The sequence below is a fragment of the Stegostoma tigrinum genome, chromosome 3 (genome assembly GCF_030684315.1).
Source record: "Stegostoma tigrinum isolate sSteTig4 chromosome 3, sSteTig4.hap1, whole genome shotgun sequence".
Lineage (NCBI taxonomy): Eukaryota > Metazoa > Chordata > Chondrichthyes > Orectolobiformes > Stegostomatidae > Stegostoma > Stegostoma tigrinum.
Window position 1 is genome coordinate 14,227,237 of NC_081356.1, and position 25,297 is coordinate 14,252,533.

General features: G+C 41.3%; 1 protein-coding gene across 6 annotated transcripts in view; it reads right to left on the reverse strand.

The window, feature by feature from the left end:
* Window positions 1-25,297, reverse strand: part of LOC125451333 (uncharacterized) — a 99,457-nt gene that overhangs the window by 2,028 nt on the left and 72,132 nt on the right. For all 6 annotated transcript variants that reach the window (XM_048528348.2, XM_048528346.2, XM_048528347.2 and 3 more), the window contains 2 exons: window positions 16,386-16,473; window positions 7,137-9,626 (listed from right to left, as the gene is read on the reverse strand). In XM_048528348.2, the coding sequence (XP_048384305.1) occupies window positions 9,486-9,626; window positions 16,386-16,473 (229 nt within the window). In that variant the 3' untranslated portion in view covers window positions 7,137-9,485. The remainder of the gene's footprint in view (window positions 1-7,136; window positions 9,627-16,385; window positions 16,474-25,297) is intronic.

The following is a 25,297-nucleotide window of genomic DNA, read 5'->3' on the forward strand; positions in this document are numbered from 1 at the left end:
CGGACCGAAGATGGAGAGGAAAGAAGATAGGTGGAGAGAGTGTAGGTGGGGAGGTAGGGAGGGGATAGGTCAGTCCAGGGAAGACGGACAGGTCAAGGAGGTGGGATGAGGTTAGTAGGTAGCTGGGGGTGCGGCTTGGGGTGGGAGGAAGGGATGGGTGAGAGGAAGAACCGGTTAGGGAGGCAGAGACAGGTTGGACTGGTTTTGGGATGCAGTGGGGGGGGGGGGGGGGGGGGGGGGGGGGGGAGAAGAGCTGGGCTGGTTGTGTGGTACAGTGGGGGGAGGGGACGAACTGGGCTGGTTTAGGGATGCAGTAGGGGGAAGGGGAGATTTTGAAACTGGTGAAGTCCACATTGATACCATATGGCTGCAGAGTTCCCAGGCGGAATATGAGTTGCTGTTCCTGCAACCTTCGGGTGGCATCATTGTGGCACTGCAGGAGGCCCATGATGGATATGTCATCTAGAGAATTGGAGGGGGAGTGGAAATGGTTTGCGACTGGGAGGTGCAGTTGTTTGTTGCGAACTGAGCGGAGGTGTTCTGCAAAGCAGTCCCCAAGCCTCCGCTTGGTTTCCCCAATGTAGAGGAAGCCGCACCGGGTACAGTGGATGCAGTATACCACATTGGCAGATGTGCAGGTGAGCCTCTGCTTAATGTGGAATGTCATCTTGGGGCCTGGGATGGGGGTGAGGGAGGAGGTGTGGGGACAAGTGTAGCATTTCCTGCGGTTGCAGGGGAAGGTGCCGGGTGTGGTGGGGTTGGAGGGCAGTGTGGAGCGAACAAGGGAGTCACGGAGAGAGTGGTCTCTCCGGACAGCTGACAGGGGAGGGGATGGAAAAATGTCTTGGGTGGTGGGGTCGGATTGTAAATGGCGGAAGTGTCGGAGGATAACGCGTTGTATCCGGAGGTTGGTAGGGTGGTGTGTGAGAACGAGGGGGATCCTCTTGGGGCGGTTGTGGCGGGGGCGGGGTGTGAGGGATGTGTTGCGGGAAATACGGGAGACGCGGTCAAGGGCGTTCTCGATCACTGTGGGGGGAAAGTTGCGGTCCTTGAAGAACTTGGACATCTGGGATGTGCGGGAGTGGAATGTCTTATCGTGGGAGCAGATGCGGCAGAGGTGGAGGAATTGGGAATAGGGGATGGAATTTTTGCAGGAGGGTGGGTGGGAGGAGGTCTATTCTAGGTAGCTGTGGGAGTCGGTGGGCTTGAAATGGACATCAGTTACAAGCTGGTTGCCTGGAGATGGAGACTGAGAGGTCCAGGAAGGTGAGGGATGTGCTGGAGTTGGCCCAGGTGAACTGAAGGTTCCTACAGACTAAGGGGGTGGCCATGGGCCCCAGCTATGCCTGCCTCTTTGTAGGTTACGTGGAACAGTCCCTCTTCTGCACTTGAGGTTGGGGTGGAAGGTGTTGGTGAAGTGGATGAACTGTTCGAGCTCCTCTGGGGAGCAAGAGGCGGTGCCGATACAGCCATCAATGTGATGGAGGAAGAGGTGGGGTTTGGGGCCTGTGTAGGTGCAGAAGAGGGACTGTCCCTTCACCTTCCTGGACCTCTCAGTCTCCATCTCAGGCAACCAGCTTGTAACTGATGTCCATTTCAAGCCCACCGACTCCCACAGCTACCTAGAATAGACCTCCTCCCACCCACCCTCCTGCAAAAATTCCATCCCCTAGTCCCAATTCCTCCGCCTCCGCCGCATCTGCTCCCACGAGAAGACATTCCACTCCCACACATCCCAGATGTCCAAGTTCTTCAAGGACCGCAACTTTCCCCCCACAGTGATCGAGAACGCCCTTGACCGCGTCTCCCGTATTTCCCGCAACACATCCCTCACACCCCGCCCCCGCCACAACCGCCCCAAGAGGATCCCCCTCGTTCTCACACACCACCCTACCAACCTCCGGATACAACGCATTATCCTCCGACACTTCCGCCATTTACAATCCGACCCCACCACCCAAGACATTTTTCCATCCCCTCCCCTGTCAGCTGTCCGGAGAGACCACTCTCTCCGTGACTCCCTTGTTCGCTCCACACTGCCCTCCAACCCCACCACACCCGGCACCTTCCCCTGCAACCGCAGGAAATGCTACACTTGTCCCCACACCTCCTCCCTCACCCCCATCCCAGGCCCCAAGATGACATTCCACATTAAGCAGAGGTTCACCTGCACATCTGCCAATGTGGTATACTGCATCCACTGTACCCGGTGCGGCTTCCTCTACATTGGGGAAACCAAGCGGAGGCTTGGGGACCGCTTTGCAGAACACCTCCGCTCAGTTCGCAACAAACAACTGCACCTCCCAGTCGCAAACCATTTCCACTCCCCCTCCCATTCAAAATCTCCCCTTCCCCCTACTGCATCCCTAAACCAGCCCAGTTCGTCCCCTCCCCCCACTGCACCACACAACCAGCCCAGCTCTTCCCCTCCACCCACTGCATCCCAAAACCAGTCCAACCTGTCTCTGCCTCCCTAACCGGTTCTTCCTCTCACCCATCCCTTCCTCCCACCCCAAGCCGCACCCCCAGCTACCTACTAACCTCATCCCACCTCCTTGACCTGTCCGTCTTCCCTGGACTGACCTATCCCCTCCCTACCTCCCCACCTACACTCTCTCCACCTATCTTCTTTTCTTTCCATCTTCGGTCCACCTCCCCCTCTCTCCCTATTTATTCCAGTTCCCTCACCCCATCCCCCTCTCTGATGAAGGGTCTAGGCCCGAAACGTCAGCTTTTGTGCTCCTGAGATGCTGCTTGGCCTGCTGTGTTCATCCAGCCTCACATTTTATTATTTTAATTTACTTTTGTTTGTACAAGGCCATGGTGATTAAGGCAAGGCAGCAATCTTTGGGTAGAACATTTTAGAAAGTTTATTACAGAAAGGCATATTTGAACAATCATTGAACAGCTGCATATAGTCTGTCAAGCATTGGTCACTTGCATCTTTTCTCAGACATCTGGTTTCGATCTCAAAATCTCTTGTGAAGATTGATACATTGTTAGTACTTTGATTTTCTGTATTCACAATCTTTGACTAGCAACAGAACTTGATGGAAATCCTACTTTTATCCTTCTTCATGACTATCAGGGCAATACCAAATTCAGCTATTGTTGACGTAATTGATGAGATGTTTTTGGGTAAATTTAATTGATTTTAACTAGTCCTTGAGCTGATAACACTTTGGTTCAAAAGGAGATTGATTTTAAAATCAAATCTGTCTAACCATGCCTACCTGCACTATCCATCTTGTAGTCGCGGTTTTGCAACAATCCTGCAATTAATGGCTAGATTTTTGTGGATACATTTGACCGCTGTTGGTCACTGCTACATGAAACCACAGAAGTCCAATTTTCTGCCTGGTGAAATGTAAGTTGGAGGAAGTGAAATTCTGTCAAAAATGCAATTTGGTAACATCATACTTCTAGATTCAACATTGATTTTTGTTTTAGTGAAGCAATTTTTGTGCAGCAAGTCACACTTATTGTTACTTTTATATTTTGGTAGTCTTTTGTAGTGGGTTTGAAGTGACCAAGCTAACCACCTTTGCCATCTACATCCAAGTAAATTAGGCCAGCATTTGTTCTATGTAAAATTATGAACATTCTTTCTCAGTGGCATATCAGGTTAGTCACAAGAGCTTGTGTGTGATTAGATGATGCTTGGGGGAATTATTATTCTTTGTTTAGATGGTGAATTCCAGTAAGTGTTTGCATTATAAGATTTTCAGTTGCTTTACTTTATTGATAAGTTAGCTTCATTTGGAAAACAAAAGACTTTTATATTTCTATGGCACCTTTCATAACCATAAAATGTCTCAAATTACCTTATAAACATTTATGTATTTTTGAATATATTCACTGATGTAATGTAGGAAGGGCAGCAACCAATCTGTACATAACAAGGTTCTGCAAGTAGCAACGTGATGACGGCTAGATAATCAGGTTGAGGCTAGGACACCAGCTTCTAAAGAGAGACTTGGAGCATTAATGTCTACCTCAGGACACAGAGGGAGCCTTAGTTTAAGCTCTTGTCTGAAAGATGGCCTAATATGACTCCTTCACTGTCGCACTGGAACGTCAGCCTTGATTTAAGCACTGTACTAGAGTGGGAGTCCTATTGGCTTTCTTCTTAGGCTACAGTAGGATGAGCAAATTGTAGAAAATGAGCAGACAATGTCAAAGTGCTGAGATGCTTCTGTATTTATGAGTTCTCTATTAATCTTTCCATTAATGTTGCACTTCTCTTCAAATAAAAATTCTTGTCTACTCCAAAATAAAATATACCTGCGGTATGAAGGGGCTGTTGTCATAGTAACAACATGGTTTGAGTAGGCATGCATAAAACATGCTTCATCACTTTTTAAAATGTGCTTTTGACTTAGTGGCAACTTTCCTGCCTCTAAGTGAGGATTTGAGGATCCCGATAGTCCCAACAAGTGGAGACTGGTGCTATCATTCATTCTGAGTGGACATCCAGTTGGGTCCTCACTGGATGTGGTAGACTACAAAACCTTCTACTGCATTGGTTTAGACACCCTGATGTACAGAGGTTTTCATACCATAGCCTGTTAATCAGCCTGCAAAACTTTTTACCTCTTCACACTAAAGCAAGAGTGTCAATATGTGACAGTATTCAATTAGATAGCCACTGGCTATTCAATTTAATTTAGCAATAGTGGCCCCAAAATGTTTCTTATATTTTATTACACCTTGTCATTCTCTTTCTTCTCGAGCTTGTATTTTGTAGGTGGTGCTGATATTGTTGTCCCAGCTCGAGAATTAGGAACACACTCTTCACTACAGTTTTAATCTACTCACTGATGACTTAATCTTCTTTAACAGCATACTTCCAGATCACAGCCTGTTGGAACTTCTCACAATTGGCTCTCAGAACGTGGAGCAGAACGCATGGCTCTAACCAGAGTTGATTGTCTGGCTGAACTGCCATTGCAGTGACTGATAAGCTAATTAACTTGGACTGGTACATCGTCAGTTGTGATTGATTGACTTGATGACTCAAACGGAGAGTGCAGTCAGTAGTAATGGCCACAAACACTGGCTCATATTACATGAGTAGCTGGCAGTGACTGGAATTCATCAGCTCACTGAATACAAATCGGTAATCTTATATTGTAACTGTCATCGTGTAGTTATGGTGGACACTACAAAGCACAAGAGGAACACATTAAACACTCCTCACCCAGCATGCACCCAGCTAGAACAAGAGTAAAAATCAAAGAGGTAATTTTTAAAAAAAAAAATCAAATCTGTTTAGAAATGCTATTACACTCTTATAGAGAAAATAGGCCTCCTGCTTCAGAGGTACATTACCACTGTACCACAAGAGCACTACCATTTAAACTTTACTTGTTCCATTTCAGGGATATTTTACAGCCAGGTGGCTGAAGACTTTCTGTAACTCTGAGGTGGGGAACGAGGGTGGGTTGGCGACTTGGCTGGGGTGGGGTAAGGAATGAGTATGGGATAGAGAAGGGCTTTTGGGGTTGTTTTGCTTTGTCTGGGCCTCAACAATGATGGGCAGCCAAATGGGCAACTTTTCTGCCATGGAGATGCTGCTCCATCAAAGCTGCTAGACATCTAGCAAGTTCACTACAGGCTAAGCTCAGGACAAAGGTTGACTACACAAAAACTCTGACTTTAAGCCTGACCTGGAATCTAGTGAGTTTGGGCAAGTGAGTAGGAAATACCCCTATGTCAGCACTGAGGCCCAGCCAATTAAAATCCTAGTACTCATGACTAACTGCTGTTCACTTGATACATTAGATATTAGCACTTTAGTGCCACAGCAAGAACTCATGTTCCCTTCTGTCAGAATCGCTGGTTATACATCTGCAAGTTGGAACAGATAGGAGACAAGTCACAGTGAACGCCACAGGTGTTCTATGGAGATCTCTGAAAGAGGAAGGGACAAGTAGAGAGACCGTGTTCTCCAGTAGTTTAGAAGTAATATTCTGTAAAACTGTACATGGTGACCACCAGCAGAATTACCCCTCAAAGCCAAGCTTCAACTAGGGAGAGGTTCAATAACCTTACAAGAGATGAGAATGACAATATCTCCTTCCACATATCTGCTCATAGCTGCCACATTTTCGTCTCCCAGAGATTATTAGCTGACAGCATTGGGATTTTCTAACTCAAAAGTAGTATGGTGGAATATGGGTATGAACGAAGGAATCTGTCAAAACAGATCAGATGGCCTTTTTGTCCTCAACTATGCCAGATGTCTTGGCAATCAAAATAGGCAAGGAACAAGCATATTTAGGGATACACTGCAGATTTTCTTTTTTAAGAAAAAAAATTCTATGTATTTGAGTAACTTAAGATCAAAAGCAATGTTTCCTTCAGTTTGATTGCACAATAGCACCTTTTCCCCCAATGGATAAAGTACTATAATACATTGCAACATTTAACTTACATAATGCTGATCAATGTAATGGTCAGCTTATCTTTGTAGGTCACAGCCCTATGATAAGCACTCAGGTAAAATCACATCTAATTTATAATGCTAATTCTAATAATAACATTTGAAGATATCCAACCATTTAACAGGTACTTTTTCAGTTAGTTCAACTTGGCAGGTAAGCTCTGAAATTTCTTTTTGAGAAGGTCAGCGGGAGAAGAAAGGGACAGAAAGAGAAAGCAAGACAGGCAAATAAACAATGAGAGAGGGCGCGAGCGAGAGCGGGCACGGTCGAGAGGGAGAGATTGATTCAGAGCTTCTGTACTTCAATAATTCAACAAGATCAGATATGTCACTTGCCAAAGACAGGCATTTCTGGTGCTGAGGACCCATTTCGATGAGCTAATGCCAACATCATTAAGCTAACAGTACAGCTACATCTCCCCAATCAAAATATCCATTGCAAGGTGAAAAGATAATTGTAAAAACATTTGCACACATTTTAACAATATTTCCCTTCATCCAGAGCTGGCTGGAAGCAGATAGCTTGTGCAGTCAGAGTCATACTGCATGAAAATAGACCCTTTGGTCCAACTTGTCTATGCTGAGTTTCCCAAACTAAACAAGACCCATTAGCTTGCATTTGGCCCATATCTCTCTCAACTTTCTTTATTCAGATACCTATCTAAATGTCTTTTAAATATTGTAACTGTACCTGCGTTTACCACTTCCTCGAGCAGCTGATTCCACACATGAGCCTCCATGTGAAAATGTTGCCCCTCAGGTCCCTTTTAAATCTGTGCCCTCTCTTGTTTCCAAGTCCATCTTATCAGTTTTAGCTGGATATCTATACAACGTGTTTCCAGGAGCTTCTGATTTATAATCATACGAAGAGCCTTAGCCATGGAGTCCAGCAAGGTTGTTCATTTTAAAAAGAAACAGAATTTAAAAAACAGAACATACAGAATAGAAATCAGTTTTCTTTGGGATACCTGTGCAATTTGGTGGCAACTATCATAGTGCTTCTGCCTCAACAGGCTCGCCACATGGTTCCCAAGCTCTTAAACAAGCAAGTTTTCAGACATATTCCAAAATTCACCAGACACAATGGAAACATTGTGGGACAAGAAATACTGATTTTTCAAGGGCTCTGCAAAAAAGGACCTCATAAGCAATGTGAGGGGAATGAACTTAGACTGTGTCCATTCCACAGAATAACCATTTAAAAATGGCATGGGTTGAAAAGGCCTAGAAATTCAAATTTGCAACAAAATGAGTTTTTTGCCATTTTTGTCTCCAAACAGACACGAAAATCTGGGATAATGGATTCTTCAGCAACTGCAGTTCCCAAGATAACAAAGTGTGTAGCTGGATGAACACAGCAGGCCAAGCAGCATCTCAGGAGCACAAAAGCTGACGTTTCGGGCCTAGACCCTTCAGAGAGGGGGATGGGGAGAGGGTTCTGGAATAAAGAGAGAGAGAGGGGCAGGCGGACCAAAGATGGAGAGAAAAGAAGATAGGTGGAGAGGAGAGTATAGGTGGGGTGATAGGGAGGGGATAGGTCAGTCCAGGGAAGACAGACAGGTAGAGTTGCAGTGGGAGAGAGATTCCCTGAGGTTGGTCCGGAGGGAGGAAGGTAACTTCAGGTTAGGCGTCCCTGGAAGAGGCTTCGCAATGAGGTTAAAATTGTAATCAGAGATAATGGGAACTGCAGATGTTGGAGAAGATTTTGTCTGACAAGTGAGTCAAGGGATTTGGAAGGTCGGTATAAAAGGTACAGTTAAATGTATAATCATAAGAAGATAAGCCACAAACCTATTGAATGGCAAAGCAAGTTCGAGGGGGCAAAAGACCTATACCTACATTTTTTGTTCCTATATTTTTCAGAGCAAACATTGATTACTGTTCTTCACGAGGCAAAATATTCAATGTTAAACAACCAGAAAATACAGCATTTGGGATTCACTTTCATGGAAATTTATCAAAAGACTAAAATATTTACTTTGTGTGAGCTGGTAACCCTTTCTTTTTGGTTCAAAGTTTTAACTGATAAAATTTGCATGTAACTATCATGTATACATTGGCTGAAAGCGCTAAAAGGCCTGTGTTGTCAGGTTTGCAATCCTAGCAGTATAACCGATACACCATTTTGTAGATTGGATTAAGTGAGGCACATGGCACTTTTTAAACCAATAATTACCTATTAGCAGATGAGTTTAAGAAGCCTTTTTATAATTAAGAGTGTAAAGTGTTTTTGATTACAGGTGATGTTCAAAGATTTGTTTAGAAAATTGAAGGGAGATGGTTCACAATTACAGCAGCTACTTTTGCAGCTATCTTTTCCTTTAAGTGACCCCTAAAAACTGACACTACCCAATCCAGTGTGCTGGTATTGTTAATTATTCTTTGTGCGCTATATTCAGAGGTAGGAATCCACATTGTAATATTTGCTCTTCAGTGAGAGACTTGGGAGATTTGGAATGGTGGTAACAGAAAGGAATGAATGAAAAATCTACTGACTACTGTGGTTACCATGGATATACATCCTTAAGCAGTGCTATATAAAAATGTACTTGGTCTAATGTATTCAGCTCATATTAAAAGGATCATTTTAAAGTTTTGCCTACTGGCAGTGTCTATCAGGAACTGCTGGTTGGAAAATTATATGCAGTACACACCCATATTCACAATAAGCCATGGTCCATGGCAGAGATAAAACTGTGGGGAAATTATTTCTTCAAGTCTTTGCCACATTTAGTTTTAAAAGATTCACTACTGACTCAAGTCAAAACTATTTTAATAAAGATACTCTCTACAGTAAAATGGAGGACATTTTAGCTACATTTTCTTGCTCTGTCCTTCAAAAGCAAAAAACAAGACGTTTGATACCTACTGCAAGCTCAACACCAAAAAAGTCTCACGCTGAATTATGACACAATTGCATCCGGTCCTCACAGTGATGTTATCACGTTGCACTGTTGTATGGTGACTCACTGATCACACTGTTCTTTGACAAATGATGCATTGAACTATCAGTGTTTTCAAGAGCAGTTGATGGAGAGAACTAAGTTTTGCTGGAACATGATGTGAACTTAATTTTGGGGTCTTCAGCAGGACGGGAGACAGGAAGCCATTTGTACTCCAGGCTTTGATTGGGAGGGTCCAATTCCCAGCAGTAGTGATTGAGCAAATATCCAGCTGTTGTCTTGAAAAAAAAACAAATATCAGACGTTAAGTCTGACGTGTGAAAAGTTACGAAATAAAGAAACATAATGAAATGGCGTACCACAAGACAAATTTAAATGATCCTGGAGACCTCGCACACCAGGAAATACACACAAGGATAAATTCGCTGTGTCATACTTTAAAGAAACACTACTTACAAATGGGGTAACTTAAAATACTGTGCATTACTGATCATTTGAATCTCTCAAAACTGAAAATCAACATTCTCAGATAAAAGTCTATTAAAATATATGAAGCAAAGGTAGATTGATGAGTTTGAGGTATGGATCAGCCATGTCTTAACTGAATTGTGGAACAGATTCAATGTATTGATTTGCATATTTTCGTTCATACAGGGTGGGATTACTAACATAGCATTAATATGCTCCCTTTTTCTGCAACCCCTTACTGTAATAACTTCATCCTACAGGAAATTCAGGCATTGGTCTATGTACCTGATTCCCAACCCTACAAATACTTCAGTTTGTTACATTATTGTTTTATTACATTAGTTCAACAATAAATTACAAATGAAGCCCAGAAAAGTAACAGGTTTGTTCAGGGCTATAGCTCTGGGGACAGACACACAGGGTTCAGACAATAGGACAACAGAAGCCCAAAGTATCAGATAGCTACTCCATGCCTGACATGTTCAGGACATCCAATGGGGTTGCAAGGTCTAGCAGCTAAAGTTCATTAGACCATGGTTCTCTAAGTTTGGACTTCTCTCAAAAAGCCCTGGGGCTGATCTCCAGAATGGCAAAGTCTCTCTTCATACCAAGTCCATTTAAAATTTTCAAGCAGCCTTTATGTAAAAAGGGGGCTTTAAAGTTTCTGCTGTTACACTTGAATGGCTGCTGGTGTTCAATATTCATCACCAGATCCCATAGTAATCACAGTAATTCACGTGATACACAGCCAGAACACCATGGATGTATTTAAACAAACTAATGCAATGTTATTGTACAAATCGGGTCAGTTTTTTTTGCAGTTACATATAGTAAGTCAGCAGTTCTTCACCGGAACCATAGCGTCAGCCCTACCGTATTACTGAATAACCAAAACAGTTTGGGAATGGGGGAAGGTTTTTGTGTTTTTCTTTGTCAAATTAGATCTGGTGTTGTGGCAGCTTCACATGTGTAAAGGTGAAGTCGCCATGGTCTCAAAAGGACCAAAGGGCTATGATCTCTCATTAGAGTGAGGTGATTGGTGATGGGTCAACATGCCTTAGGTGAGGGGTGAGACTGAGGTGAGTCTTTCATGTTAACTTCAGTCAGTGTGGGAATTGAGTCCATACTGTTGGCAACACTATTGTTTAGCCATCTGCAACCAACATATACAATAATTTCAGTACACTTGTCATGTTGCCACTGAAAATCCATACGTAAATATTATCTGGGTTGTGCTTTTCAAATAAATCCACATTTCACTGTTATATTTGATAGGAACCCTTCTCCTGGTACTTGTAATGTTTTAAAGTATGATTTGACATTTCCCTAACACTACATTACTTTAGTGTGTCCTTGGCTCAGTGGTAATGCTGTAGTCTGACTCATTGGGAGTTCAACAATCACTGCAGTATCATGAGCATATAATCCAGATTAACACATTAGCACAGGCCTGGGCAAGTGCTGGACAACCGGAGGTGCTTTCTTTTCATGAAATATTAAAATATAACCAGAAATAGAAGATTCAAAGAAATGCAGGAGAGTTTTCCTGACGTCTGAACACAAACTTATCCCTCAAAAACAAATAACCCGGTTATTTTCTGACTGTAATATGTTGGGTCTTATGCACTAATGGACTGCTGCAATTCTTACAGGGCAAGTGACTACAAATAATCAATTTTCTGGAAAACTTCATTAATTGTGAAAGACACCATACATTGCTTTTCTTATCTCTACATCGTTCAATTTGTTCCCTTCAAATATTTTGCAAGTTCAGTAGCAGCCTCTGGCAACTGACCGTCACAGTAGAGTAATGATCCTTTATTCTTGTTCCTTCCTCTCCAGGTGGTGGTGTTGTTGAATTTCACTTTGGCTTGTTCTTCTTCCCTGGCCTGCCAAGTCTTAACATAAGAAACAGGAAATCTAGGCCATCCAGCCCCTCAAGACTTCTGCACCATTCAACATGATTATGGCAAATTTTTGACCTCCTCCTCATCTAATCACATTGTCCCTTTGATTCCAAGAATCTATCAATGTCTCCCTTGAATGTACTCGATGATTAAACATCCACAGTCCTACAGCATTGAAATTGCAAAGATTCTTAACCCTCTCAATTTCCACACATCTCAGTCCCGAGTATGCAAAACATTATCCTAAGACTACCTTTGGGTCTAGCTAGGAGGCACAGCCCTTCTTCATTAAACATGTCAACTCTCCCAAATGTTGTGTTTCAAATGAGGTCACTCCTCATTCAATTAAATTCTAGGAAGTATTAGGCTCATTCTACTTAACATCTCCTCAAAGGATAGCCCTTTCATTCCATGAATTTACAAAGTGAACCCACAATCAGGGCAGGTATGTCTTTCCTTAGTACAGGCTAAGAGTGTGCTCTCAACAGAGCCAAATAAAATTATTTTCAATTCTCTCATTAAGTGTTGGCATTGCTGGCAATATCCGTTGTCCACTGCTAACTTTCATTCACAAGGATATCTGAATCCCTCTGAACTCTAACATTTAATAGTTTCTCTCCATTTGTAAAAATATGGTTATTCTATTCTTCCTGCAAAAGTGAATACAATCCCATCCTGGTGCTCAGTGTCCCTGTCAAGATTCCCAACTGAGTCATAATACCTAGTAAATGGTCTGTCTTATTTTCAAATTAACGATTAGTCAAGATGACAACTGTCCTCTGGAGACAGACTCCAAAGCATTAAAGAATATTTAAATATGGACTGCTCAAACACAGCAATTCCACTGTAATCCACAGCACCATATTTCAATAGAACTCCATTTTAGTCATGAATGGATCTAGAATATTTTAATTGGCATGAAACAATGATTATACAGTTCATTCTTTTGACCAGAAATCTACATCCCATGGTAACCACAGATATTAAGATTCTGCTTGCTCCACTATTATCAAAGGGATCATGTTCACATCAATCAAATGATACTGCCTAAAAAGCACAAACTCTTCTCATTGTGCACTGTTATAAAGACTCTGACCAGCAGGTTATCATCTAGTAAACATAAATGATCTGGGCACCTGGATTTGAATATGATCTGTTAAAGTACTGTGCTAGAACAAAGGCAATAAATTGTTGTGCGAGATGCTATTTAATTATTCCGGTATAATTTCAATGTTTTAATGAAGCTCTGGTCTTGTATCAACAGGATTTCACGAAATGGTGAAGATGGAATTGGGGGTGGAGTGGGATGGAAATTGGAATCAGTTACCATAAGGGCAAGGTAAAAATATTTTGGAACAGGATACAAGAAACTTCACATTTTAATACTTTTGGATTAGTTTATCTATCAGAGAAGCTAACTATTATAATATTAGTTACTTACCACCTGCGTCTTCTACATCTGTGTAACTATTGGAACTGCAAATAGAACTGCTTGGTTTAGTCTAAACAAACTTTTGACAATCGACATTTTTTGTCTTTTGAGCATAAGCAGAAGACTGCAGTTCATGACGTACAGAGGCTATGGCGTATGGGTGTGTTTTACTTTTGTGGTACTCTTCCCTGTGTATGGCATGCAAAATGTGCGAGTTTCAGTTCACAGAAGATGGAAGTTTGCTCATAGAGATGTCGTTTTGCTTTGTTGAGAGATTTCAAATTAGAATAATGTACCACTGCAGACTGGGACTAAAAAGGAAGGAGGAAATTAACAATAAGTAGGGGAAAAACAATGCTGATAGTGAGCAAAAATGTATGAGCCAATATTTTTCCTTCGTTTGACATCACAAAAACAAGAGATCTAGAATTGTTGTTTATGGAACTTGCTGAATACAAACTGTTGTATTTCTCATATTATGAATGTAATAGTGACTAACATTCAGCCAAGTAAGTCAGTAACCAAGGTATGAGTTTACTAGCAACAAGCTCGAAAATGTGATCATCTCACAACAGAAATGGAAGTAGAATTCTATTTTCAACATGTGGCACCAGTCTCATGTCACTGTTTCAAATCTGAGATGGATGAAATACAATCACATTAATATGCATTAAATAAGGCAGATTAATTCTGATACATTTCTGCGGTAGGCATGTTGCCTTTTTAATTAGTTCAGGTCCACTAGCCAAATGAACTTACATTTATAATGGTAGTTTTTTTGTACTTACAGACGTCATGGGACCGTTTAAAACTACCAAAAGGTGGGTTAAGTTATAGTTAGCATACCACAGAATGAAGACTGTCATACGGATGATTGTGGGCCTGCCAGAGAACCACGGAAAATTTTCCTTTCATTAAATTTAAATCATAGGAAAATAAGGTCTGCTCTATTACAGCTGTGGAATCTTCTCTTGCCAGTTTTGCTCAATATACTCCCATTAAAGTCACTGCTTCCTCCCCTCTAATACTTTGTATCTGTTTCTTTGTGGAGTAAACTTCCATTTCTATTGCCTGATAATAACCTCAAAATAGGGACAATGCGCCTAGTGCTCTTAAGACCAACGATGAGGCAGTGACTAATGCAAAAGAGCAGTAGCTCTTTCGCAATTGACAAATCTGGGACCTTGCGCCTTCAACGCTGGTTCCTACCTGGTTACACTGTTACGCATTCACCCCACGATGGGGTGTGTGTAAGGGAGGGGTGGTGTGCGTCAAAAGAGGAGGTGTGATTTCCCAGGCCACCAAAAGTAATGTGGGCTACAGCAGCAGCAGGATCATCAACATCACAACCCTGCCACCGTCCACAATCACAGCCTCGCCATCTTGCACTCAGCTATTCTGGGCAAGCCAATATTGGCAGGTCTTCAAGTCATATAGTACAGAAACATGGGGACAATGTGTAGACCCCACAGAGTTGCCCAGGGCTGGAATTGAACCCAGGTCCCTGGGGCAGTGAGGCAGCAGCGCTAACCATTGAGCCACCTATTGTTGCACTGTCAAATTAGCTATGATCTATTAAACAACACAATATGCATTAGGAGTTGAATGCATTATTTCCGTTGCTGTGTGTCCCTGGTCTGTGGTGCCCTTCGCTGATCACATTATCTCTCATCTTTGTTCAATAGTCTCGTGGGTTTCAATTCCTAATACCTAGGAATGTGTCTTTCCTGATGTTCTCCTTTTCTACAACATACCCAGCAGGAAGACGAGTTATTTAATGCACAATTGCTGGTCTTGGGTCTGTGGCTATAATATTTTTATGGCTGGTCTAACTGGCCTTGAATTACTGCTGAGCAGAATTCTACTTTTCAGTCATCTTTACTAACATGCTATTTTAATTTTTTTCAAGAAAATTTCGAATAGTTTTGTCCATCATTGGTTTAAAGCTATACTGGCAACAGAATTTAAAAGTCTCTTTTTCACGATACACTTTAAAGACAGACATAGAAACAGTTAAAATGTCAGAGTTTTCAAGAGGTCAGTTTTCACAATCATAAATAGTTTTTCCTGTTTGAAAAAGCTCAGTGAAACCTGACAAATGGTTGAAAAACTAAACCATGAGGAAATCCAGAGACAGCGTTTGCAGAAACAAAATCTGCATTCCGAATTGTAGAACAAATGGAAGTGAAGTCTGTCACAATTAGACCTTTTTATGACAGTATGCCTTAAGGTGAGAACTGGTGAGTAAACACAGATGTTTCTGCCTGAAATAAATAGAACACTTCTCAGTTTATAACCCATTTTGAAAGAGACATTAGTACCAACGAAAAAGTTATTGCTTCAACTGTTGATATAAACAACTGATCATTTTAAACCTAAACTTTACATTGTGTTGACCTTGTTAAGATTTGCAAATAATATTTTACCTTAACGATTTGTCAAAGAATACCGAATCATGGATTAAAAAAGAAGTCAACATTTTTAATGCCAGCAACTTTCCATCAAATCATTGGGAGAAATAATCTTGCTATCTTATGTACTTAAATAATTGATCTTGGTTTGCACTTAGCTAAAATAATAAATAGAATAACCGTATTTTGGCAAGCTTCAGAGCAAACCAAATATTGGCATTCCTCACATCACCCAAATGTTCCAAGTTACTTTTGGAGTACTGTGATATGCAAAGCAAACGTGTGATTGTTGTGTTATGCAAAGCAGGGCTGCACAGGCATCATTCAGATGAATATATTGGTATTTTTCTTTGGGTTGGATTGCCGAAGATCATAAGGTGTAGCAGCAAAATTAGGCCATTCAGTTCATTGAGTTCGCCAATCAATTGTGACTAATATGTTTCTCAACCACATTCTCTTCCCTTTTACCCCGTGACCTTAAATCATTTGAGGGTGAAATTTTACCTAGATACCAGAAAATTCCCTGTTGTCACAACGGACAATGAGAATCCTTGTCTGATTTCTTCATAGGGTTTACTGGATAAACAATGAAATATACTCACATCATGACTGGGACGACGGCCTAGAATGAGACATGGAATTCTATTGATAGCACATGAAACAAATTCCCACTGACCCAGCTCCACAAATGCTATCAAATGAACCAATCCTTAAGAAACTTGAATGAAATAAGAATTAGCAACAGGTGATGGGTCATTTTAATGCAGGAAGGCATTACGTATTAGTCCCTTTTGCTACTGCTTCATATAATTTAAATACCTTCAATATCACGTTGTTCAGATCAATGCCAATACAGTTTCTAGATCCATTTCCAAAACAGCACAGGAGCTTTTCTTGACCAGCATTTCTGTAAAATAACAATGATTATTCACATTTCAGTTTTGGTATATTTTAACTTCAATTGACAAATTCACCAATCCTTTAAGACCAGCTGGGAGTTTCCAGGATTTTAAAATTAATTTCATACTGCAAGGAACAAGGAGAAAAGGTTTATTGGAATTTATTCAACACAGGAAATCAGGGAACCTCTTTTTTTAAACTAGTCATACCTAATACGATTGTTGTGGTAGGTGGTCATCAAATCGCAGTCACAAGACATCTCTGCAAGAGTTCTACAGGTTCTCAGTTGTGTCTTAGGCCCTACCATCTTCAGTTATTTCACTGTGACCTTCTCTTTAAATCATACAATGAGAAGTGGGGATGTTTGCTGATGATCGCACAATGTTCAGCACCAATCACAACTCCTCAGACAGCGAAGCAGCTTGTATCCATATGGAGCAGACATGAACAATGGCTAGGTCCTGACATGTGGCAAATAACATGCATGCTACACAAGTGTCAGCAAAGACCATCTCCAACTGGAGAGAAGCTAACCATTGCCCCTTGACATTTTTGTGGCATTACCAGCACTGAACCCCCAGCATCAACATCCTTGGGTTTACCAGTGACCAGAAACGGACCAGCTGTATAAACAGTGACTAAAACAGCAGGTTAGAGACTAGGAACTCTACAGTAAGTAATTCATCACCTAACCACTAGATTATGTTCACCACCTACAAGGCCCAATTGATAGAATAACTTCCATTTACCTAGATGGGGGCAATCAAACACTCCAGGCAGGCATGAACCGATTGGATTGAAGCATCTGTTTCCGTGCTGTACGACTTTATGACAAAGCAACCCACTTGACTGAAATGCTATCCATCACCTTGCGTTGAATTATTTCACCATTGATATAGTAGCAGGAGCAAGCATCATCTACTAGATCTGCTACTCAACTCACCAAGGCTCCTCCAATAGCACCTTACAAACTCACTACCTCTCCCACCAAGGATAAGGGAAGCAGCTGCATTGGAATGTCACCACCTGAAAGTTCCTCTCAAAACCACACCCTCCCGACTTTGAAAGACACTGTCACTACTTTACTGTCTGCATCAAGATCTCGCCACTCTTTTCCAACAGCACTTTGGGTGTACCTACATCCAAGGACCACAGCGGTTCAAGGCAGCCAGGAAATCAAAAGAAACCAGATTGTAGTCAACAGTTTATTTGAAAATCCCACATCACGGTCAAGGCAGCTGCTTAGCAGCCCTTTCTCAAGGAGAATAAATGCTGGCTTAGCCAGCAATGCTCTTATCCCTTGAATGAATGAAGAGCAGTAACCAGATAATGTAATTTAAGAGATAATGGGAACTGCAGATGCTGGAGAATCCAAGATAATAAAATGTGAGGCTGGATGAGCACAGCAGGCCAAGCAGCATCTCAGGAGCACAAAAGCTGACGTTTCGGGCCTAGACCCTTCATCAGAGAATCATGTAATTTAAGGTTTAGTTTAGGGACAAATAATAGCCAAGGCACTGGATAAACTCCTGTTCCCTGAATAGTGCTATGGCCGAGAAAAGAGGACAAAGCTTTTGTTTCACACCTCAAATCGGAAAAGGGTGGCTGTAATGCAGCCAGAATGGAAATGATTGTATATTTTCCCCATCAACAATGCTTGGAGACCCTAACGCAGCATTTCATTGGGACTGATCTTACACATGTCATTTGTATTATATAGCTATCTTCAACTTACTTATCTTCTACTTGTAGTTTACTAGAGATAACACACAGTTTCAAAATAGCAGGGTGATGAAAAAACTGTTTCCGTTGTGAGGATACAAAAAAATATACTGGCATATTGTCAACTTTATTTTATGCAACAAGTTAACATGGGACCACTGTTTTTGGGCATATTGTGCAACTGCACAATCATGAGATCTTCAGACCAGTCTTCCACTCATCTCAACAGTTTGTCTGATAAGGTACATTTGATCACAGCAACACCGTACAAGCTGTGGACCACACGATAAGATAGAGGAAATTAAGGGGCTTGATTTTTGTATTTCCGACTAATAAGTGCTAATTGTATCCTGCTGTCTAGAATCTCACATTAATCCACGGGAAGGAAGAGAATGATTAGCCAAAGACCTACTCCAGCTCTGCTTGATTGGTTTTTAAACTGTCCTGTTTACTTCTCATAGAAAGATAATGACAGATGATGGCTTGGTACTGTTTCAGACTGCTTGGATGTCATAACCAGTCATTAATGTCACTTTAGCAACTGTTGCTTACACCTGGCACTCTCATGCTGGGATTACAAGTGATCGAACAACTTTCCTCTACACTGCGACAGATATCAGATGGCTGAGACAGGGGATAATGAGTGAAATTAATAATAGAATGAAAATTTGTGTGTTTCCATTTTTGGCACAGGTCTATGAGATTAAACACAAAAACAAAAACCAGCCATCAACTTTTGTAACTTCAAAACTGCACTGCAGTTAACAGTACGACCCGAAATGATCAGGAGCAAACCATCAATAAAGTGCAAAAATGAGGTGAGCTCATTTTGTACAGCGGGAAGTGGCTTTTACTAATCAAAACCAAACTGCAAGCCTTTTCACACAACACACTGGCTTTGACAATACACAGATACAAAAAAGTTAATGCCTAAAAAAAAAGAGGACATTCTACTAAAAAATAGCTAGTAAAGGGACACAATCGAAGTGAGTTTGTGACAAACAGACTGTTTGAAGCGGATGATCAGTTTCTGTGCTGTGGATTTATTGAGCAAAATTTAATGCCTTGTTTGGCGAGTTGTGTGGCAAAGGCGCATCTAATGACGAGTGGAAACTTCATCACTTTCTTGCCTGCACTCTGAAAAATCTGTGGCAGCAAGGCCCGTAGCTGGCCTTCCCACACTGCTGCCAACTGAAGTCCTGAAATGAGAGGGCACAGTAATAGTGATATCCCAGTAACAGACCAAGGTGGAGTTTGCTATTTAGAAAGCAAATCTGTGCAGGGTTGCTTGCAGATTCTTAGAGTGGACATCACTTGTTCATAGACATCCTATGTCTGATCAAAGTGCTGGGCATTGGCATGTTGGGAGTGCCAGCTGAGAATCAACCATTGTTCTTGCAGCCAACTAACTTCTCTCCCCGCTACCCCACTTGTCTCTAGTTCTTTCACTAACTATATTAAATTCTGGTTTTGGTTCCTCATGCTACTGGAAACAGTTCTTCCTTATGTTACACATCCAAAATTTCACCATTCTGAATATTTCAACTAAAATTTGGTGTGTGATCTTGCCTGGCCTAAGGAGGACAGCTCTGGGTTGTCTTCGGCCAATACCGAAATTCTTGCTCCCTCTCAGATTTAGTGTCCTTATGAGGTCTAAGATTTGAAATGTCTTCAGCCCTTTAGGCCAACAAATGGAAGACTGATGCTGTCCCTATGGTTCTATGATTCAGCTACTTTTAAATTGGGCCTAAAGTGTTGAATACTTAGCATTAACTTGGGCACTATTCTCTTGGTATTTCCCCACAACAGCCCAAGATGCAGAATCTCCTGTCAGCCATGTTTGTGAATGAAAGTAATAAACAGCAAACAACAACCCATACATCTAGTTTACAAGATTAGTCTGTCACCTCTAAGCAATTGTCCTAGAGTCTTCCAGTTGGACTATTCTCTCCATTTACTCATCCTGATCATTTTTCAGGTTCAATTTTCACCCTAGAGCCCCACTTCCAATTGCAGTTTCTGGAAGATTCCAGATAATGAAGCTGCCCATCTGTATTATGGATAATCTCACAACCTGTCTTTCTTCCCCAACTTTTAAAGCCTGGACTCAGTCAGTTTATCATTAACCTGCCCAGAGCATTTTATTCTTCATATCCTTCACCCCTCTGATGAAGGGTCTAGGCCCGAAACGTCAGCTTTTGTGCTCCTGAGATGCTGCTTGGCCTGCTGTGTTCATCCAGCCTCACATTTTGTTGTCCATTTTATTCTTCATCTCAGCTTGGTATTATGTCTCAGCTATCATCTCTGGCCCAAACAAACATCAATTCCTGACTAACTGGATGGATTTAAATTGTTAAAGGAGCATTTAAAAAGTCTCCCTGTAGTTGCAGTTTACATTATTAAGATCAAATGAGACACTGAACAAAGTAAAGGGAGGGGGGGGGGGGGGGGGGGGAGAGATACCGGCCATAATCTTACAATGCTCTTTAAATAAAGAAAGAAACTAAAATAGAAGTTGCCAGAAAAGCTCAGTCGGTCTGGCAGAATCTGAGAAGGGGAAATCAACAGTTAACATTTCGGGTCAGTTGACCTTTCTTCAAGGACTGCCTTTAGAACACCAGATAATTGCAAATGCTAATGAGGGACAGACAGACAGACAGGTTACAGGGAGTGTGTTCAGGAACAACACTAACCAAAATGGTCTTGCAGAGAAATGTTATTTCTACAACGGGTCAAATTACCATAGTCTGTGCTGTAACCACTCCATGGTTCACATGTAAAATGCACAGCACATTTAAAGCAAAGGAATTCTCATTACCCTGGTTGTACAGAAAGAGATAATCCAGTTACATAGGCCCATATGCCATCTCAAGATAGTGTTCTATAGCAAAAAAGAGCTTTACAGTGAACAAGTCCTTTTAACAGTCACTGGGGTAACACAGGAAGTATGCGAGAAATATACACAGTAAGCTCCCTCAAATAGCAACAAAACAAATGAGAGCTGCTCTTTTAACAGTTGTTTGAGAGTTAAATATTGACCACGCTACTGGGGAGAACTCACTTTTCAAATAATCAGAAACATGAGCATTCTGCATAAGTGCAGCTAATTGACAATCAAATGTTAACAGAAAAAATTTAAACACCGCTTCTCCAGTATGCATCCTCTACACCGCCATCCACCTCGACCATTTTTATCCCTGGAAAGTGTAACACCTGAAATGACAGGGAGAAATCCGAATGTGAATTTGATCATCAATTTCTGCAGGCTACTTGATCCAATGATGGGTTGGAGCAGGTCCACTGTCCTTTGCTTTCACCAAAACAAACTTCAAATTTCTTTAAGCAATGAGAATTTCTTAAGAATGTACAAAATTTCACCTTTAGCCTTGAATTGCAATGTGTCATTATGTCATCGATATACAAAAAATTTAAAAATAAAACTTCATTTCCAAGTGGAGATTACTGCTACAACCATTTTGGTTTATTGAGAGAGGAGCTCTTCCTGTGATAAGATTTTACTCAAAAGCTTTTTGCTGTTCATTAATTTAACAACATAGCACATTGATCTATCCTCCCAGGAAGCTGTGACTCACACCTGACTCATTCAGTCAAGCTGCAACCTTCAACCCACTTCCTGTGCAAAGCATCTGTCAGATTCAACTGAAAGATTAGAGTAGCTTTACTGTAAATCAAATGAGCAGAATCAGCCGACCCTGTGCACTTAACAGGAGAATGCCTCTCGGATAATTGCTGATTATGCGTCCATACATCGATGATCTAATGCTATCTTTGTTCATTGAAAGCGATTTCCCTGACACACAGCATATAAAATTATGGTACAGTAAATTAATAACAAACAGGAGGTTTTTTTTGTGTTGGTGACCTGCAATGCAATGAGAGTTGAACCCCAAACTTTCTAATTTTCTAACATATGGAGCCAAGCTAATATTCATCACTAAATAAATGCTCCTTTTAAATAAAAACAGAAAATAAGCGCCAGGTAGCACCCATGGGGACAGATTCATTAGTTATAGATTATAGAGGCATGAAAAATGGATCTAGAGGGGAAAAAGGCATTTTACAAATGGAAGACAAAAAGGATGATGGCACAAGGCAAAAGTGAGCAGTATATTTTATTCTTACCTAATTACAGCTCAAGAAGAGGGAAATGGTGATAGTAGAAATATTTAGCATCTACTGTTCAAAAAAAGGAAGCAATTATGATGATCAGACATTTCTGAAATCCATGCTGAATCTGTAAGTTATTAGAAGCGAGGTGCAGTTATACACAGGGTTCAGAAGGCAAAGGACACAGAAATCAGTGGGATGGTCCCTTTCAAACTACAGATCTGAAAGAACATTTCCTGATTTGTGTTTTTGTTTTCTCGAACAAGAAGGAACCAGAGAGAATGCATAGTTAAAATCCTCCAGGCACACAAAATCTCTTGTTGGAATAATCTTTTCTCTTCGTTACAAAAAATTATCAAGACATTCAGCTCTAAGATCAAAGCTATTCCACCATGCCACTTTTCTATGCTGCTAAGTTCGATCATGCAACCCATGTAAAATCAGACAACTTGTGAGCAATGCAGTGTATATCAGGGTATAATAGTAATATATAGATAGCAGGAATTGCCGATGTTGGAGAATCTGAGAAAACACGGTGTGAAGCTGGATGAACACAGCGGGCCAAGTGGCGGAGGAGTAGGAAAGCTTGACGTTTCGGGTCCGGAAGAAGGGTCCCAACCTGAAACATCGAGCTTTTCTACTCCTATGATGCTGCTTGGCCCGCTGTGTTCATCCAGCTTCACACCATGTTATGTCTATAATAGTAATAAGTTTGGTTTTATCTAACAAAAGAGATGAAAGTAGAGCGCAAGCTAACATTGTGCTGCCTTAAACCTGTCCAAACATTTGATTCCAATAAACCCTTTAACAAAAGGATGTACATAGAATAGTGTAGGTTAGATGGGCTTCAGGTCGGCACAACATCGAGGGCCAAAGGGCCTGTACTTTGCTGTAATGTTCTATGTTCTAAATGATAAGGAGATCAGGTTCCTGAGTCTTCAGCCACTAATTGAGATATGCAAAATAAATTTGATTGGGAAAAAAGAGTTGCATCTGCAATTTTTAGAAAAATTCAAGTTTCTGAAGACTTCATTAGAAACAGTTGTTTGGCATTAGTGTAGAAAAAGAATAAAAGTTAGAAGGTCCCCCCGACACACTGACGGAGAAGGTTATTAGAATATGGAACACTTTCACAAGGGCCTACAGTGAAAGAGACTGTAGGGATAATTTTCAAATTTCACGCCATCAATGCAATGACAGGAAGTAACTCTTCCTAACATTATTAATCTAATTCCATTTTAAGTATTTAAGAAGAGTATTTAAAGTGTATTAAAGAGATAATGAGAAGGGGAACTGCAGCAGGCAGCTCTAAGTTAAAGAACTAGTGCCAACACAGGCATCATGAACCAAGTTGTATCAGTGATAATGGGAACTGCAGATGCTGGAGAATCCAAAGATAACAAAGTGTGAAGCTGGATGAACACAGCAGGCCAAGCAACATCTCAGGAGCACAAAAGCTGACGTTTCGGGTCTAGACCCTCTCTGATGAAGGGTCTAGGCCAGAAACGTCAGCTTTTGTGCTCCTGAGATGCTGCTTGGCCTGCTACGTTCATCCAGCTCCACACCGTGTTATCTCAGATTCTCCAGTATTGGCAGTCCTACTGTCTGTGACAATTTCAGCCCCATGACCATACTTGATTACACTAATCCACCAAGAAGTTCTTTGACACTTCTTCATTACAGGATTCATAAGAACATAAGAGCGAGGAGCAGGAATAGGCCGTCCAGCCCTTCGAGCCTGCTCTGTCATTCAATAAGATCATGGCTGATCTTTTCATGGACTCAGATCCACTTACGTGCGCTCTCACTGTATCCTTTAATTCCTTTATTGTTCAAAAATCTACTTTAGCTTTAAAAATGTTTACTGAAGTCGCGTCAACTACTTCACTGGGCAAGGAATTCCATAGATTAACAACCCTCTGGGTGAAGAAGTTCCTTCTCAATTTAGTCCTAAATCTGCTCCCCCTAATCTTGAGGCCATGCCCTCTAGTCCTAGCTTCACCTGCCAGTGGAAACATCCTCTCTACTTCTATCTTATCTATTCCCTTCATAACTTTATAGGTTTCTACAAGATCCCCCTCAAATCTTCTGAATTCCAATGAATACAATCCCAATCTACTCAGCCTCTCCTCATTAGGCAAACCCCTCAACTCCAGAATCAACCTAATGAACCTCCTCTGCACCCCTCCAGTGCCAGTACATCCTTTCCCAAGTAAGGAGACCAAAACTGCACACAATACTCCAGGTGTGGCCTCAGCAGCACCGTGTACAGCTACAACTTAAACACTCGACTTTTAAACTCAATCCCTCTAGCAATGAAGGACAAAATTACATTTGCCTTCCTAATTATTTGTTGTACCTACAGACCAAACTTCTGCGATTCATGCACAAGGACATGCAGATCCCTCTGCATAGCAGCATGCTGCTACTTTTTAAACCATTCAAGTAACAATCCTTTTTACTATTACTCCTACCAAAATGTATGACTTCAGATTTATTCACATTGTACATCATCTACCAGACCTTTGCCCACTCACTCAATGTATCTAAATTCCTCTGCACACTCATCTTAGTGTCATCTGCATTCAGCCTCTCTGGTTTTCCTTTTTACTACTTTCCATGTCATTTTAGTTCTTCTACCATTAGAAGGGACAGTATGTGTTCAAAGTCTCAACCAATTTCTTGAAAACTGTTATTCATGCCAGTCTCAAATGTTAAAGTTAACATTTCTCTTCCTTCTTATAATCGATGTAGAAATTTTTACTGACCGTTTTCATATTTTTTTGCTAGGTTACTTTCAAACTGTTATCTTCCTTTTGTCTATTATGCTGACTTCTCACCATTTATCTCCACGACAAAAATGTCTTTATCAATTTTATATGATCTTTAAACTTTTAGTCTCAGATGGCTCATTACTCTTTTAGTATTTACTTCTTAATTGAATTTAGAACATAGAACATTACAGCACAGTACAGGCTCTT